This window comes from Pteropus medius, unplaced genomic scaffold (genome assembly GCF_902729225.1).
Source record: "Pteropus medius unplaced genomic scaffold, Ma_sr-lr_union100, whole genome shotgun sequence".
Lineage (NCBI taxonomy): Eukaryota > Metazoa > Chordata > Mammalia > Chiroptera > Pteropodidae > Pteropus > Pteropus medius.
Genome location: NW_024344378.1, coordinates 44,526,611 through 44,542,641, shown reverse-complemented (window position 1 = coordinate 44,542,641; position 16,031 = coordinate 44,526,611). Strand labels below are relative to the sequence as shown.

The window sequence follows — 16,031 nt, the reverse complement described above, 5'->3', positions numbered from 1 at the left end:
CAAAAGTCGACCAAGATAAAATAGATACTCTGAATAGTTTTATAACTATTCATAAATATACAGATCCCCCAAAATAAATCTCTAGGCTCAGACGATTTCACTAGAGAATTGTATCAAACTTTTAAAAAAGAATTAACATCAATTTTTCACAATCTCTTCCAGAAAATAGAAGAGAAGGGCACACTTTCTAACCCATACCACGAAGCCAGTATTACTTTTATTTCAAATCCAGATAAAACTGTACAAAGAAAACTACAGACCAATATCTCACATGAACTAAGACAAAGAAATTCTCAGCAAAATATTAGCAATCAAACCCAGCAATTCATAAAAAGAATTATATGTCATGACCAAGTGGGATTTATCAGTTTTTTTCAGATATGCAAAGCTGGCTCAACATTTGAAAATCAGTCACTGTAATCTATCATACAAAAGATTAAAGAAGAATCATGCAATCACATCTGTTGACAAAGAAAAAGCGCTTGACAAATTTCAACAGCCATTCATGATTTAAAACGAAAACAAAACAAAAACAACTTCTCAGCAAACTAGGGATAGGAATACTAGGGAAATACCTCAATTTGGTAAAGAACATTTAGAAAAACCCTGTAGCTAACCTCAGACTTAATGATAAAATGTTTCCCTGTAAGATTAGGAATAGGCAAAAATGTCTCCTCTAGTTTGGAAGGTTCTAATCACTGCAATAAGACAAGAAAAATAAACAAAAGACATATAGACGGGAAATGAAGAAATGCAATTGTCCCTTTTTGCAGATGACATGATTGTCTGCATAGAAAACCCCAAAGAATCTGCAAAATAAAAACAAACACACAAAAAAATCTAGAACTAATAATATACGAGTTTCCAGGGTAGAAGATCGACCCAAAACCTACTAGGCCATGCCTACTCATCCTCAGGATGCTTTCCTTAGCTTCCTGTCTCACTTAGAGTAAATGTACTAACTTCCCAAAGCCTCTGAGGCCCTGCGTAACCTGCTTCCAGCCTCATCGCTATCACTTTTCCTTTCTCTCTCCCCACTCCAGGCACAGTGACTTCTTTTCTGTTCCTTGGTCGTGCTCCAGTTTTTTCCCACCTCGGGCCTTTGTGCTTGTTATTTCCTCTGCTAGCTTTCCCCTGGGCTCTTTGACCAACCGGCCTTTTCTCATCTTTCACTCAGACCTTAAATGCCTTCTAAGCCATCTGATATAAACTTATTTATTCCTCCTTATTACTTTCTCTCCCCACTAGTGTGTAAGCTTGTTAAGGTAGGGATCTGGTGGTCTCTACAATTTTCCCACAGTCGTGCGGTGCCTGCCCTGTGGTAGGTGCTGAGTAATTAATGTGGGTTGAGTGAGTGAGTGAAGGCTGTTATGGTAGCACTGTGACTTTCCTGCAAATCATGTGTCCCAGCTGCATCCACCTTCTTCTTTCATTTTCCCTTTTGATTTCTGCCTTTAATGTTGGCTTTCAATTCTGTTTCCACTAAGGGCTCCATAATCCAAGAATTAAGTCTCACAAATCTTGTACCTCTCAGACAGAAATTTATTGAGTGTTTTTGCTTTTCAAAGATGAATCTTTTCATGTTCAAGTACAGGGACGAATGTGTAGTAGGTGCTTCATAAATATCTGTATTTTGCAGCACATCTTGCCTTTCAATACTTTCTCGACTCATCCTCACAGCTGTAAATGGGCAGAGAAAACCTTCTCATGAGGCAGTTCAGAGAAAGGATGGGCCCAAGGACAAATACTGATTTAGACCAGAACCAGATCCTCCTGGTTCTTCCCCTTTCATTCATTCAGCACTAAATAAGCTGGCATTTGCTGAGTATCTACCCTGAGAACAGGCACTGGAAAGAGCTAGGTATGAGAATGGCTCACTTATCTTGGAGAGTTTGGCTGGGGTTTAAATCCTGGTTGGGGTGTTGGGAAAGGAGAGTCAAATATCTAGGGCAAAATTGGGGTTTGTGTGACCTTGGACAAGTTTTTTCATCTCTCTGCAAATTGGTGGTAGTGGGTTATAATAAAATCACAATGATGTTTGCATGTAAACTCCTAGAACAAGTACCTGGAATGTAGGAGTCCTCCACAGATGCTAGTTTTCATTATTACTTTTTGTTAAAAGCCCCATACCCAGAGAGCTAAACTTCTGGTATTCGGTAAAAGAGCACTTTCCTGGAAACCCTCCCCCATGCAGGCCCAGCACTTCAACACTTTCTGAATGGAGCAGGAGTCTGATTCACTGGAGCGGGCTGACACTGCCTCTCCAGAGCAGATCTGGGCCCCCTTTGAAGCTCAGTAAGAGAAAGCCTTCCCTTCCTTCCCGGATTTCAGCGCAGCCCCTTTGATTACCCTAATGCAATTAAGAAGCTGAACTCAAGGGTGCATAGCCCTGCCTCCCCAGCCACTACACTGTGCCTTTTGCTTTTCAGAAAAGCTTCTGCACTGGGGGAGAGGCCACCTTTCAGGCAGAGTCAGCCCCGCTTCCCTGCAGCTGAGCTTTTTCTTAGAGCTTGCCACTAAATTAAAGCTGGACTTCAGAAAGCAGCCATCCCTGGAGAATGTGAAACTAGGGCAGGGAGGTGATTTCATACCCACAAGTGCCTTCATCTTTAGAGCAATGATCTCAAGAGAAGGAGACGCCAAGAAAGTACTTGGAAAGCTGCCTAAGCTTTATCGAGTGAAAAAAGCAGGTCTCAAAAGAGTATATAGTCTATGAATACATTTTTGGTTTTGTTGAAACAATGTCTGTCCATCCCATCCATCTGTCTCTCAGCATGTATATGGAAGTATGCATACGAAACGACATTGGTCCTCTCTTAGGGTAGGAATATGTGGGATTTACGTTTCCCACGTTCCGTATTTTTGTGATATCTGTAATTTTACAATGAGCATGCACTGCTTTTGTAGGCAGAAAATGCATTTAAAATTAAACTGTATCAGTCAGGATAGGCCAGTTTTGCATCAGGTACAAATAATCCCAAATCTCAGTGGCTTAAAACAATAAAATCTTGTCTTTAGATTTGGGATAGCGTTTGGTTTTTCTGATAGTTACCAGCACTGCTCACATGATTGAGTGCTAGGCCACCTGCCACCTTCAGTAGTGATTAAGGACTAAATCACTACTTTTTTTGAGAAAATAATTTCCAGCACAAACAAGGCCCCAGAGGTCTGTCCACAACGAGGGAAAAATATTAAAACAGTGATAACAAATATTTCCCTTGGTGATAACAAGTTTCAGCAACATCTCATTTTAAGCAGTACACCTTTCTGAAGTTTCTCCAAGATAAACCAGCTGCAGACATTATTCTCGGTAGCTACCCACGCGGCCTTGTGTATGTCAGAGTATTGAGAGTTAATAAGCAGAGTGGCTAACAGCTTGATGGACCCGGGAGTCAGACTAGCCTGGTGTCAGAAACTGGCTCTGCCACTTCTAACATCCTGATTTGTAAAATGGAATTCTTTCTACACTTCCTTGTTGCAAGGATTCAGGTGACACAAAACATGGTAATAAACACTGAGAGGAGAGTACCAGAGTGTGGTATGTGCTCCAGAAGTTTAGCTATATGTATTGTTATGTAACAGGCCACCTGTGTAATCATGTCCAGAGTTGGCCTACTCCTCCCAAGGACAGTGACCAAGGAGTCCAGACCGAGTTTGTCAAGGGAATTTTGTACCTTTGGGATGGATCGCTTAGTGAGCAAATAGTCTGTAATTGGATGGGAGTGAGTGTTGCCCTTTTCCAGAGTGGGGTCTGACCAGATGGACTCAAACCAGAAAGTCACAAAGGTCAAAAGAGATTAGGAAAAAGAGCCTGCTGTTTGGAATGGTTCTTGAGCAAACACTTCTGGAGGCAGGAATGCCCTGTTTTCTGGCACTTTTTAATTAAACATGCTGTGTGAAGGGGCAGTCTTGGCCTTCTGACACCTGGGGCGGCAGAATGTAGGGAGGTGACATTGGAAGAATGAGCCTCCTATGGGTCTGTCAGGCTCTGAGCCTCTTCAACCTCAGGGCCATCATTCTCTTGATTTATCTCTGCTTATAAAGTCCTTTGCCCCCTCTTTGGAGGCAGCCCGTGTCTTTGCAGCCAGACAGATCTAGTATCAGATTTCAGCTGCCCCACTTACCAGCTGTGCAATGTTGGGTAAACCACCTAACCTCCCTGAGCCCCCAGTTTTTTCAACTCTGAAAAAAGAGATGAATTGCTATGAAAATTAAAGGAGATGATATGTGTATAGCACTTGGCATATAATAGGTGCTCAATAAACATTTAATCCTTCCTTTCCTAAGGTGTATGAAAGAGAAAGGACATAAATCATTTTATAGTAAAAAACAAACAAACAAAACCCAGACTATAGAAACAGGGCAGCCTGCCCAGGGTGACTGGGAGCTGGAGACTAAGCAGGGATTTGACTAGGGGCAGGTCTTTGCATCTGCTGAGCCCGTAACCTCTGGTCAGTAGTTTCAGCATCAGCTCAAGGAACATGTATTGAGCATTCTGGGCAGAGAGGGTCTCTGCCTTTCTGCTTTTCCCCTACACCTAAGAGGCATTGGTGTAATCGTGCGCAAGGCTCGGCATTATGTTCATTCTAGGAGCACGTGAGGGAAGGAAATTTGCAGAGCCTTTGAGTCATGGCTGGAACAAGACAGAGACATAAAAAAAAGGCTGTTGAATGGCAGAGAAAAAGACCTGGCAGGACACACTGAGCACTTATTAAAAGGATATCAGCCAGATGAAAAGCTTTCCAGCTCCGCAGTGGTGGAGACTCAGAGAAGCCCCCTCCCCCACTGATGCCAGCATGTCTCCCAGCAGGTCGTCTCACACTGGTCTTTTTTTCCTGAGGATGTGCAAACTGGGCTTCACATGAAAGTATCTTAAGACTCTGCAGCTATTCTGCTGCCCCTCAGTTTCATCTAGCTCCGCCTCCATCTTGGTGTCAAGATGGCCCCCTCTCCACCTCACTTCCTAGAGGAAATGGGGCTGTCATTCCATTTGCCCTCCTTTATCTATGAATCTCAAAGAACATGGGGGACATCTGACCACCAGGCATGAGTCTGCTAGGTGTGTGTCACTGTGGGCAGGTTACTTGACCTCTGTGAGCCTCAGATTCTCTCATCCATAAATTGGGCTAGGACTTTACTTGGAGGACTATATCAGATTTCTTGAACAACTAATACATTGCCTGATACAGTGTCACTCAGTGAGTATCCACATCTGTCCCTCCCATCTCCTTTGTTACCAGCCCCTTTGTCATATACTTTGTGGCTAACATCAGGTCATCCTGGGTCATCCCAGTCCCAGCTTCCCTGCCACCTGGCTGTGTGATCTTGAGTGAGTTGCTTAACCTCTCTGAGCCACAGCTCTGCTTCTGTCAAATGGAGCAGAATGAGACAAATCTTGCAGAACTGTTCTGAGGATTAATGAGACAATTAGCTGCAGCTGCTGGCATGTGCGGGACTCATAGTCGGTCCTAAAAAAATAAAAACGTTAACTGTGGTTACCACTTCTTTATGGGATGTAGAACCGCACTGGCATCCGGCAAGATGATGTAGGACGTCCTATCCTCTCTTGCGATGTGTCTCTTTGGTCACAGTCCCACCAGAAGTCCTTCCAGAACAGCCTGGGGCACAGACCCAGGTGTGAATGCTAGACCTGGAAGAGCTCTAGAAGCCCAATCACAAATGGTGGTGAATGCCTGAGAAGGAGGCCTTGGGGAGCCACTGAAGGTTTGTGAGCTCATGAGGTTGAATGGGCCCCAGTGTGCACTGTTGATTGGAGAGGGGACTGGATGCAGGAGGCCAGGGAGGAGGCTAACAGAGGTGGTCCAGGTGAGAGGCCCTTCTTCGGGGAAGGAAGATTCTGGAAGTAGCGAAGAGAGGTGTAGGGCTTGGCAGATTTGGAGGGATGGGGCTGGTGCCCCAGATGGGAGAGTCAGGAAGAAAGTGGTTGGAAGTAGGGCTGGCAGGGGTGAGGTGAAGGCTGACATTGTGGGCCTGCTGAGTTTGCCATCTCCGGGGACGTCTAGGTGGTCATGTTAGTTGGTTCCTACTGGAAGGGCTTAGAGCTCAGAAGAGAGGCTACGCAGGGTGGGTGTGGGGCAGCTTTCCGATTCTGCATCAGGAGTATCTGCGGCTGCAGGAGAAGAGCGCCCCAAAATGAGTGGACCCTTTCTCCCCTCTCTCAAGTCTGTCTCCATGCCTCCCATAGCCTTGGTGTGACTCAGGGGATGGGAAAAAGTGCACTTGGGCTGTATGTGGTCTTTGGAGGCAGTGGATTTGGGTTCAAATCCCAGCTCTGCCACGTACCACACTGCAGAATTTGGCCTTAAGTACTGAACGTTTTTAAGCTTCAGTCATTTTATCTGCAGAATGGGAGTGATACTAATTTCGACCTTGTGGGGTGGTCGTGAGACTTAAAGGAGACCATGCAGGGAAAGCAGTTAGCATGGTCCCAGCCCCTGAAAGGTGACTGGTAATAATGTTTGTTGTTTTTAGGAGGGGCTGGGCATGGGTGGTCCTAGATTGGCCAGAGAAGGCAGAGCTAGGTAGGCAGGGCCCGGAAGGGGGGTTTGAGTCTAGGGCATGAAACCACCAGCATTGGGTTCCTACATTTAGCAAATAAAATACAGGATGCTCAGTTAAATTTGAATTTCAGATAAACAATGAATAATTTTCTAGTATAAGTATACCCCTTGCAGTATTTGGGATGTACCCCCAAGGTGTTGGGGGTAACCTCTTCCCTCAGCTAGACAGATGGACAGACAGACACGCGTACATAGACATACACCTGCTGCAGGATTAGCCTTGTGCCAGGCCAGGGAACAGCAGGAAGAACTTGGGGAATTTGTGGTCAAGCCAGCCTGTGGCAATCCGTTTGGCCGTCCATTCATTCATTCATTTATTCAGCCAGTCTTTTCTGAGCACCCTCTCTGTGTCAGGCCTCATGCTAGGCACATAGGATACAGGATGAACCACACTGATCCTAGCCCTCAAGAGGCTCCTGGTCTGGCCTTGGGTCCTCTTCATAATGTGGCTTCAGTCAATATCTTTGGAGTCCAACCCTGAGCTTTTCTAATACCTTTCCTGACCTAGTCCAGAGCCTCTCAGGGCATTGCTGGGAGTGGGAAAGTTAGAATGAGGGTCAGTGTGTAGCCCTGGGGAGCCTAGTCAGACTCTGACACCTAGCTGTGCTCAGACCCCCAGCACTCTCCCATGGGGACTCAGCTGAGCCCTTCATTGGCATGTGGGAGCCAGGTGGGACTGTGTCCTGGATGTGGATGACATCAGTTATATTTTGGGAAAAGTCAAAGGCTCTTCAGCCTGGGCTCCTTATTTATGGGACTTCAAAGCCAGGCAGAAGGCCAACCCCACCTTAACATGATTCCCCCCAAACCTGAACATGAGTGGCAAGCGCCTGTCAGCCTGCAAGACAAGCCTGTTAGAGCTGCAGGAAAGAAAGCCTCTCTGGTCATTCTGGGTGCCTCTGTTCAGGATGTTGTGGCCCCTCAACCAGCCCCAGGAATGATCCTAAACATGCTACCCTGAGCAAGGGTGAGAGATGCTGAGAGCTTCTTAGACTGGTCATGACCCTTGGTTCTTGTCTCCAGGACACTGGGCAGAGCCTTCTAGCATTCATTCATCAGATTAGATCTCCACCATCCCAGCTGATTGATGGCAAGACGTTCCTGCCTCTGTAGCAGAGACAGCGGGTTGAGTGAGGCTCCCACCAGTCAGGGATGCTCCCTCAGCATTCCCGAGGTGGGAGCAAGCTGCCAGGTAAGGTGCTGGGCGAGGCCTCTGAGACCTCTGAGAGCACCCCCTGTCAGCTTCTATGGCCCCACCACCCCTGACCTGCAAGTTGCATACCGAGGCAAGCTCCCCAAGGCTCTCAGCAGCTGCCCCTAGGGCTGGAGGCTTCTCACAGTTCTGAGCTGCTTTGGGGCTGTGATTAGACTGAGGCCCAAAATGGTTTGATAAAAGGCCACCTTTTTTTTTTTTTAAATAACAATTCTGAACATGCTAGAAATTGAGAGAGAGGAGATTCTCTTCCCTACCCCTACAGTAGCTACTCTTGGTGCCCCCTGAGCTGTGGGGTCTGTCTCCATAGTGTGGAGGGACTGAGCCAGTAGGTTCTGAGACCCCCTACAAGCTCACACACCCTTGCGTCTGTAGTGTTGTGGCTGTGTTTATTAGCTCCCTGCTGCTTTGTGCTCCAAAAACCTTGGAACCCTGCGGGTGCTTTCTAAACAGCAAAGAATAGTCTTATGTTCATTACAGCTTCAGGCAAAGAACATTTTCTTTTCTAATTCTAAGTGTGAGCAGTTAGAAATACAAGTCCAGGAGGGAACTCAGTACTAACTGGATTACTGGATTCACCAGGTGCCCTGCATGGTTTGCCATCTGTCTGTCATCCATCCATCTTTCTGTCTATCTCACATACTTAACATAGGATTTACTATGTGCTCCGTACTATTCAAAGCCTTTTTCATGTGTTCATTTAAGTTCACAGCAATCCTATAGAAAGGTACTGTCTTCATTTTACAACACTGACCTTATAATTGATAGGGGTGTTTTCAGGTTTAAGGCATGGGTGTCTAAGTACCTGGCTGCTGGAGGCGTCCTAGGTTTGTGTTGGGGGAGCAGTGGTTCTGCTGCTGGAGGCTTGGCATTCAAGATGCCCCTGATATGGGAATGAGAGGCAGGCCAGGCCCCCTCAGGGAGCCTGTGTTATCTGTTTGCCTCCTGTGGAGAGGAGAGTCATCATTCATCAAATATCTGTCTGCCCAGTGACCGCAAAGTGCCCCTCAGGGAGCTGGATGTAGGGAACAAAGATGACTCAGATTGTTCCCATTTGCCAGAGCCCCAGGGTCATGGAACAGGGGTCCTGCAGTGTGGCTGGCACTCAGGTGTGTGAGTACAGGTAGTCCTCGGGCGGGGCTCTGCTCTCACTACAGGAGAGGCTGTTAGGACCTCTGAAAGGCTCATCACCCACAACTCAGGGCTGCATCATGGAGGACGCAGAGGGAGGAGCAGGCCAGAACAGAACTGGTGGGCCCAGTGCAAAATGAAAACGTGGAAGGAACTCTCATTCACGAAGCAGAAGAAGAGTGCTTTTCTATTTGCTATTTAATGTCCTTCTGAGTAAGGAAAATATTAAAACTTCAAATTATTAGTACAAGTTTTACCATTCATTTTTATATTCTACAATGCCAATTTTAAATGCAAATATTAGAGCATTTAACTCATATATGGTCTCATGAAATTATAGCATTTGGATTTCATTGCTTATTTTCAGAGGGTGCCCTGAGTGGGCCAGAAAGACAACTGAAGCCAGACTCAGGAAGGCTGGAAGGAGGAAGGGAGGAAATGTGGGCTTCAGCCAGGGCCTAGGGTCCTCCCCGCCCCCCATGATGAAGGGTACCTGTGCGCGTACCCTCAGGCCTGACCGTTCCTGCCACAAGCTAGACTATACTACACTTTGTCCAGGGCAGGGGTGGGATGTGGGGAGGTCCAGCCAGGAATCCCAAGGATCTTTAAACCTCTGCCTCAGGTCGTTCTCAGTACCTGGGGCAGGGGTGAGCAAGAGGCTCCCTCCTGCCAAGACTCTAGCTGCTATCCACGAAGATACTTTGGTGCTGCCAGCCCAAAGGAGTGCCAGGGGACGGCTGCCACTGGGTTCCACCCTGAGACACCATAGGTGCACGTGCCTGACTAACCCTCCCTGTGCCCAGGCCCCTGCTGGGGATGGAGGGCTGCAGCAGTTGCAGAGCAGGGGCAAAGAGGGCGAGCCCAGCATGTCCTGGGTGCCGGCGGGCAGGAGAGCAGCCTGCCGAGAACCCACCCTGGGGAGGTGGTGGGAGTCAGGACCAGGCGTATGAGCTGAGACTCTGTGACCCCCCACTCTACTTACAAAACATGGATTCAAGGATAAAATTATTAAGACTTGGTTCTACACCCAGACCCAGAGTAAAGCCTTGAGACTGAAAATCTCCCTACACGTGAAGGGGAAAGACTGAAGAAAGAGGCTGGCCAGGCCAGTGTGGTAATCAGTATAGTTTATTAAGGGAAACTTACAAGGCATGTCTTAGGCAATGGATCCCCGTGCTACTTGACAGGTGCCAAAGAATTAATAGGGTAGAGAGTGAGAGTAGGCATGGGTACTAGTACATGAATGCTACCATGTGTGGGAAGTTACTTTACATGTGTGACCAGGTCAGGACAACAGCCTGTTCTAGGAACCAGCCCATAGATGGTGGCAGGAGAGGGGTACTGATTTATGTCCGATGAACATGAATTATGATCAGTCTCTAAGCGGGGTTTGCAGAAAGCAACCTCTGTTCTGGCTTGGGTCTAGCTGGCAGGATGGACAGCAGTCACATCATGGAACAGTCCTCCACAGATTTTCAAGATGGCAGCACAGGACATTCAACCCCAAGTGTGAACCTGGGACCCTGTGTGACTACGCTAGGTCCGTGAAGCCAGCCCTGGGGAGAAGAGTTACATTTCTAGGCCTCATTTTCCTTTAGGTCAGACAAGGTGGGGAGGCTCACCTGAGTCCCGTAACAAAGGAGGGACTCTGTAAGGTCATATGAGGACAGGGCCTGAAACCAGTAGAAACCGAGGTCCTCGTGAGTGCTCTCATGGTGGTTCTGCTTCTCTGTCTCTCTCATTCTTTGATGTCAGCTGGCTTCCTCTGTTTCCTTAGGTTCCGCCCTAATGTTTATTGAGTGCCTACTGTGTGCCAGACATTGTGCAGAGCACTTTGCATACATGTAATCTTCACAACAGCTTTCTGCTATAAGAGTAACGATAATGTAGTGTGAGTGATTACTCTGTACTGGGCACTGAGCCAAGTGCTTTACCCATTTTAACAGATGTAACCCTCTAACCTTATGAAGCACATATTGTTAGTAGTCCCTTTCTATAGATGAGGAAACTGAGACCTAATGGCGTTAGATAACTGAGTGAAAAAGTTGTAGGTGGCACAACTGGGGTTTGAACCCAGGCAGTGGGGGCTCCAGATCCCCCACTCTTAAGCCCTGCATTATACTACTTCCCTTACCTCCCCACACTGACTCTTGGTTTCTGCCCCTCATCCCTTCTTCTTGCCCAGGGCCGGTCTGGGCGTCCCAGCTTCTTTCTGTAGAACACAGCATTTCAGCTTCGGCCTCACCACCCCCAGAACTGCCTTGGGCAGGTTCCCAACAGAGGAGCTCCCACCAGTGCAGCCCACCTCCTCACACAAGTCCCTGTATGGGTTGCTTGTCAGCTCTAGGAGTAGGAACCCACACTCATCTGGTCAGCTATGGCTGGGCTGGGGAGCAGGGTCATCTGACACAGAAAGAACTTGACTGGTGGCCCTTGAGCAGGAGGGCAGTAGGAAGTGGTGTCCTCCAGATGGAGGGATGTGGGGAGCTGTGGGTGTGAGGAGCCTGGGGGCTTCCCATCCTGGCCTGTCTCGTCAAGGCCTGGAGCTGAAGCCTTGTCTGAGTGAGGAGCCAGCACATCCTGACCCGTTGGCTAGGCCCAGGCTTCTGTTGGGAGGGCCTTCCATTCCAAAGCCAAGAGCAGAGTGCCCCGCTGGGAATGACCACCCAGGCGCAAGTGGGAGTTACCCTTCCTCTTGCATAAACATGGAATCAGATCCTGGGTGGGGAGGACTTCCTTTGGGCCTGGGGCTTCTTTGCTGCCGTCCTGGCCTGGGTGGGGTCAGGCAGTTGTTACTAGGTTGCTTTCCTTCTCACACTTCCTTCTCTTTCTCCATCCATATGGCAGAGCTCCGCCTGGAAGGGAACTTCCTGCACCGCCTTCCCAGTGAGGTCAGCACCCTGCAGCACCTCAAGGCCATTGACCTGTCCCGAAACCAGTTCCACGACTTCCCTGAACAGCTCACCACCCTGCCGGCACTGGAGACCATCAATCTGGAGGAGAACGAGATTGTAGGTGAGTCGACCCAGCCCATTTGGCCCCTGTGCCTCCCTCTGTCTGCAGTTCCTTTCTGAGTGAGGCTCACAAGGCCTCACGGAGCACAAGGCACAGGACTCTGGATTCAGACTTCCACAGATATGAGGGCAGGGGTGGGCTTTTTGGTTTGAGATGGCTGAGCGCAGGGCACTGAATGCGGGAAGGTAACCATTATGAGGCCCTGCGACCTGCTGGGGGCTGGGTTGGGCACTTGCTTCCGCTTGGCAGGTAGAAGGTCTGCTTTCCCCAAAGTGAGTTCCAAACTACCAAGGCCATGCTTGGGCCACAAGCTATCGCTCTCGCATCTGCATCTGCCAGCCTAGGCTGCCTCTAAGACCTTTCAGCTTGGACCCTTTGTACCTTGACTCCTACCTGAGTCCCTAGCTTTCCCTTCTTGGCTTTCACAGCAAGCTCTTCACCATTGGTAAGCAGGGGCCACTAGGCAAACATGTTTAGAATACCCTCTCTGTGCCTTCCAGTACAAATATGCTCCCCCTAGGGAGCCAGAGCATCTCCCACTCTAGGTCAGAGGTGTGCTTCTGCAAACAGCAGACCCCAGTGAGCCAGGTCTCACTCAGGTGGGAGAATAGTTTTTTTTCTCCGCTGAAGCAGTTATGTACCTCTCAGTCTCATAGGACCTGAGCATCCTCTTCAGCGGCTGTCTGGTCTCTCCAGGGAGAACCCAGCACCCACCAGGGTCCCTCTGCACCCCTCCTTCTTGGCTCCCCCCTCAGCCTCCTTAGTGCTCAGGAAGCCTATCTGCAGCCTCATTTCACCCTCTCATGTTGCCTCTAATGTCGATGGTGTTAATAATAACCCCCTTCAATTATGCTTTTATTTTCATAAGCCCTTTCCCAGCCACTATGCCATTTGAGTAAAAGCAAGAGCTCTCTAGTGGTTTGGAGCTGCTTGATGGAGAACAGTCTGCTTCGTGCAGTGATGAGCATCACATCTATCAGGGATGCTGCCGGCAGGACTCTGGCCCTGGCTGAATGGGAGGTGGGACCAGCTAACCTTTGGATGTTTTGGATCCATTTGTTTACAGATGAGTAAACTGAGGCTCAGAGAAGTTGTAAAAGACACATCACCTCTCTGAGCCTCAGCTTCTTCTCCACTTTCAAATGAAGGTTCTTTCCCCACCACCCTAGAATGTGGCTTTCCCCCAAGCAGAGGAGCAGGGAGAGTGGGCATATAAGCAGTATAAGGAGTGGCTTTCCCCAGAGCGGGCAGTACAGGGTGGCACGATCCCTTTATCCTTCCCCTCTAGGCTGACAATATCCCTCAGGAGCAACAGCCCTCAGAGCAGAGATCAGCTATTTTGGTTCATTTGCTCATACACATAGCTCTGCCTTTCTGCAGTGACAGTACTAACTCTGTACCTGGAAACATCATAGTTTAGCAAGAAGGCTCATGCACAGGCCCATGTCAATAGGGTACTCATCTCTATCTGACAGCTGCAGACACTGAGGCTGAGATTCCCCTAACTTTTACGGCCAAGTGCCTATCACACAACTGGCCAGATAAAAGAGACATTAGCCACTGGGCTATTTCCCAGTCAGCTCAACCTATGACAGAGTCCTCTGCAGCCCAGCCTGGGCCAGGCCTGGGGGATATAGAGATGCTGGAGACTGTACCTACCTACCCTTGATTTTCTCCAAGTGCGCAGCAGTTACCAAAGGCGCTCCATCGATCCCAGGGCCTGCTCTACTGTGGGAGGCCTTGGATGTTCTCACCCACCCCTCCGGATGGAGAGAAGGAGCATATGGCGCTATTGTTCCCTTGCTGGAGTCGCCTCGTTTCTGCTTCCTACCTCTCCCTGATCCATCTTCATTACTTGGATGGTTCCTAATTCTCAAATAATTAATTAGAAGTTTCTGGGATATGGGACGATCCATATATTTTCCAAAGGCCAGGACACAGCTTTCATAGCCTGGCTGGAGGAGGAAGGCTGTAATCACAGTGAAGAGGTGCGGGCAGCACAGACTTTCATTATGGAAGTAGCCTTGCAGTGGTCACCGGTTACAGCTGACCTGCAAGATCTCACTGAGATAATTGTAGTAGGGGCTTGGAACATCTTCTAAGTGTGTTATTATTCCCCTTCAGAACTCTCAGAGGGTGTTGGAAATTTTTTTAAAAAAATTTTTTTGAGAAATAAATTTGAGACACATGAGTTCTCTTAAAACTTTAGTTCAGTAAGTAGAGAATAGGCAGCTGAACACAAGCCCCCAGACCGTCAGAAGGAGACTCACTCCGAAGGGATTTCCCCAGAACGTGCGTCTAGCCTGGCTCCAGGAATCTTCCTTCACTCTCTGGGCCGTAATGTGGGGAGAGGAGAGAGGGCTCCAGTCCACAGAGGGGAGAAGGGACGGGACTTCCACAGGGCATGTAGGCTGGGAGAGACAGGGACATTTCTGTCTGCTTTCTGATGCCAGCCCCTGGGAGGTGGTACTGTCTTTCCTTGGTGCTCATCAGTGGCTGAATACCCTCAGATTGTACATCTGGGTATCGCACGGTGGTCTCGTCACTACCATCTTGTACAGACTGTCCTCTGGTCTGTGTGTGTGAGGGGGTCTCCATGTCCTCTCATCTCTGGAGCCACCCTGCTCCCTGCTCCCTGCTCCCAGCCAGCATCGAGCATGGTGTCTGGCATACAGTAGGTGCTCAGTTGGTTGAGAGCACTGTTTAGTGCAGGATTTCCAAAGCCTGGAAGGCCCTCTGAAGTGTCTGGGACACAAAAGGGCAAATTGTTTCAAATAGTCGGTTATGACCCACTAGTGAGTCACGAAGTCAAATTAGTACTTTGAGAACAGCACGTGATGGATTGCATCACATGTAGCATGGTAAGTACTGCTTTGTGACTTGTTATTTCAATTTTACTATGTACATGCACAGATATATGTACTGGGTCATAATGTAAAAATGTATTTCTTACTATGGGTCTCGATGAAAAAATACTGAAAGCTAATCCCATGAGCCGTCCCACAGAGATTTAGGGATCTGTTCTCTGCCAGCCTAGCCACTCGTCCCCTTGCAGCTCACACCCCCAACCCCACTATACATTCTTCCCTCCTGTCATCTCCACACATGTCTCTGCCCACAGTCACCTGCATCTTCTTGACAACTGACTTTCAAGGGCGGAGTGAGGACAGTGAGGCCCCAGCCGAGGGGATAAGCTCTTCACTCACCTGAGTGTGAAGCCAGGCAGATGACAGGTTCAGTGCTACTTGACTGCCTCTCCCCATTGCATCCCACCTCACTCACTCTGCATGGCCTGCGCCCTCAGTCTGGAGCCCTTCCTCATGTGTTACCATGTTCTCTGCCTGTGGCCAGACTCCTCACGCCTGCGGGTCTGGGCCGTGTCCAGATGAACACGAAGTAGCATGGGTCAAGGGGCCTCTTTTCTCCTCTGTCTGGCCCCCCAGCACATACACAGCAGCATATAGGGTACTCATCCCCTCATCCTGTTAGGAGCCTTCCTGGGTCCTTGGGGACAAGCTTGCCAGGACAGGGTTGTTTGCTCTGGGCATTTCAAGCAGGAGAAAAGGATTTATAGTTTAGAGTATTTGTTCAGACGACAGTTAATTACAAGTTTCTCTAATATGGAATAGTCCTATATTTTCCAAACCAGAAAGTGGTATATGGAAGCTTCTAAATATTTATAAACAAGCCTGCCTAGGGAAAGATAGTCTCTGGAGAAAGGGGCTATAAAGATGCTCGAGAGGCAGGTCTTGACCTCAGACTTCTTACAGGCCGTAAGGGAGGTATGAGTGGAAACAGATGCTAAACCACCAGATAAGACATGGTCATAAACTACTAGGTAAGACATGGTCAGAAGTGCCGAGGTGTGCCGGGAGAAGACTCCTGGGCAGAGGGTGACTGTTCGTGTCCTTGTGAAGTGGGGTTCCCAGGAGAACCCGGGAGGGTTTGGGAGGAAGTAAAGGCATTTAGTATGACTGTGAGCGATGACATGGGACATGGTAGATCACCCATCTTGTAAAGACCAAGAAGTAAGCTCTTTCACCCCAGCAGCCATCACACGTGACTTGAAGGTGGGTGCGGGAGCAGTGTTA

At 48.5% G+C, this 16,031-nt stretch overlaps 1 protein-coding gene across 5 annotated transcripts in view; it reads left to right on the top strand.

The window, feature by feature from the left end:
- The window catches only part of LRRC20 (leucine rich repeat containing 20), a 90,096-nt gene that overhangs the window by 57,043 nt on the left and 17,022 nt on the right, over positions 1–16,031 (top strand). For all 5 annotated transcript variants that reach the window (XM_039872024.1, XM_039872022.1, XM_039872021.1 and 2 more), the window contains one exon: positions 11,773–11,940. In XM_039872024.1, coding sequence (XP_039727958.1) covers positions 11,773–11,940 — 168 coding nt within the window. The remainder of the gene's footprint in view (positions 1–11,772; positions 11,941–16,031) is intronic.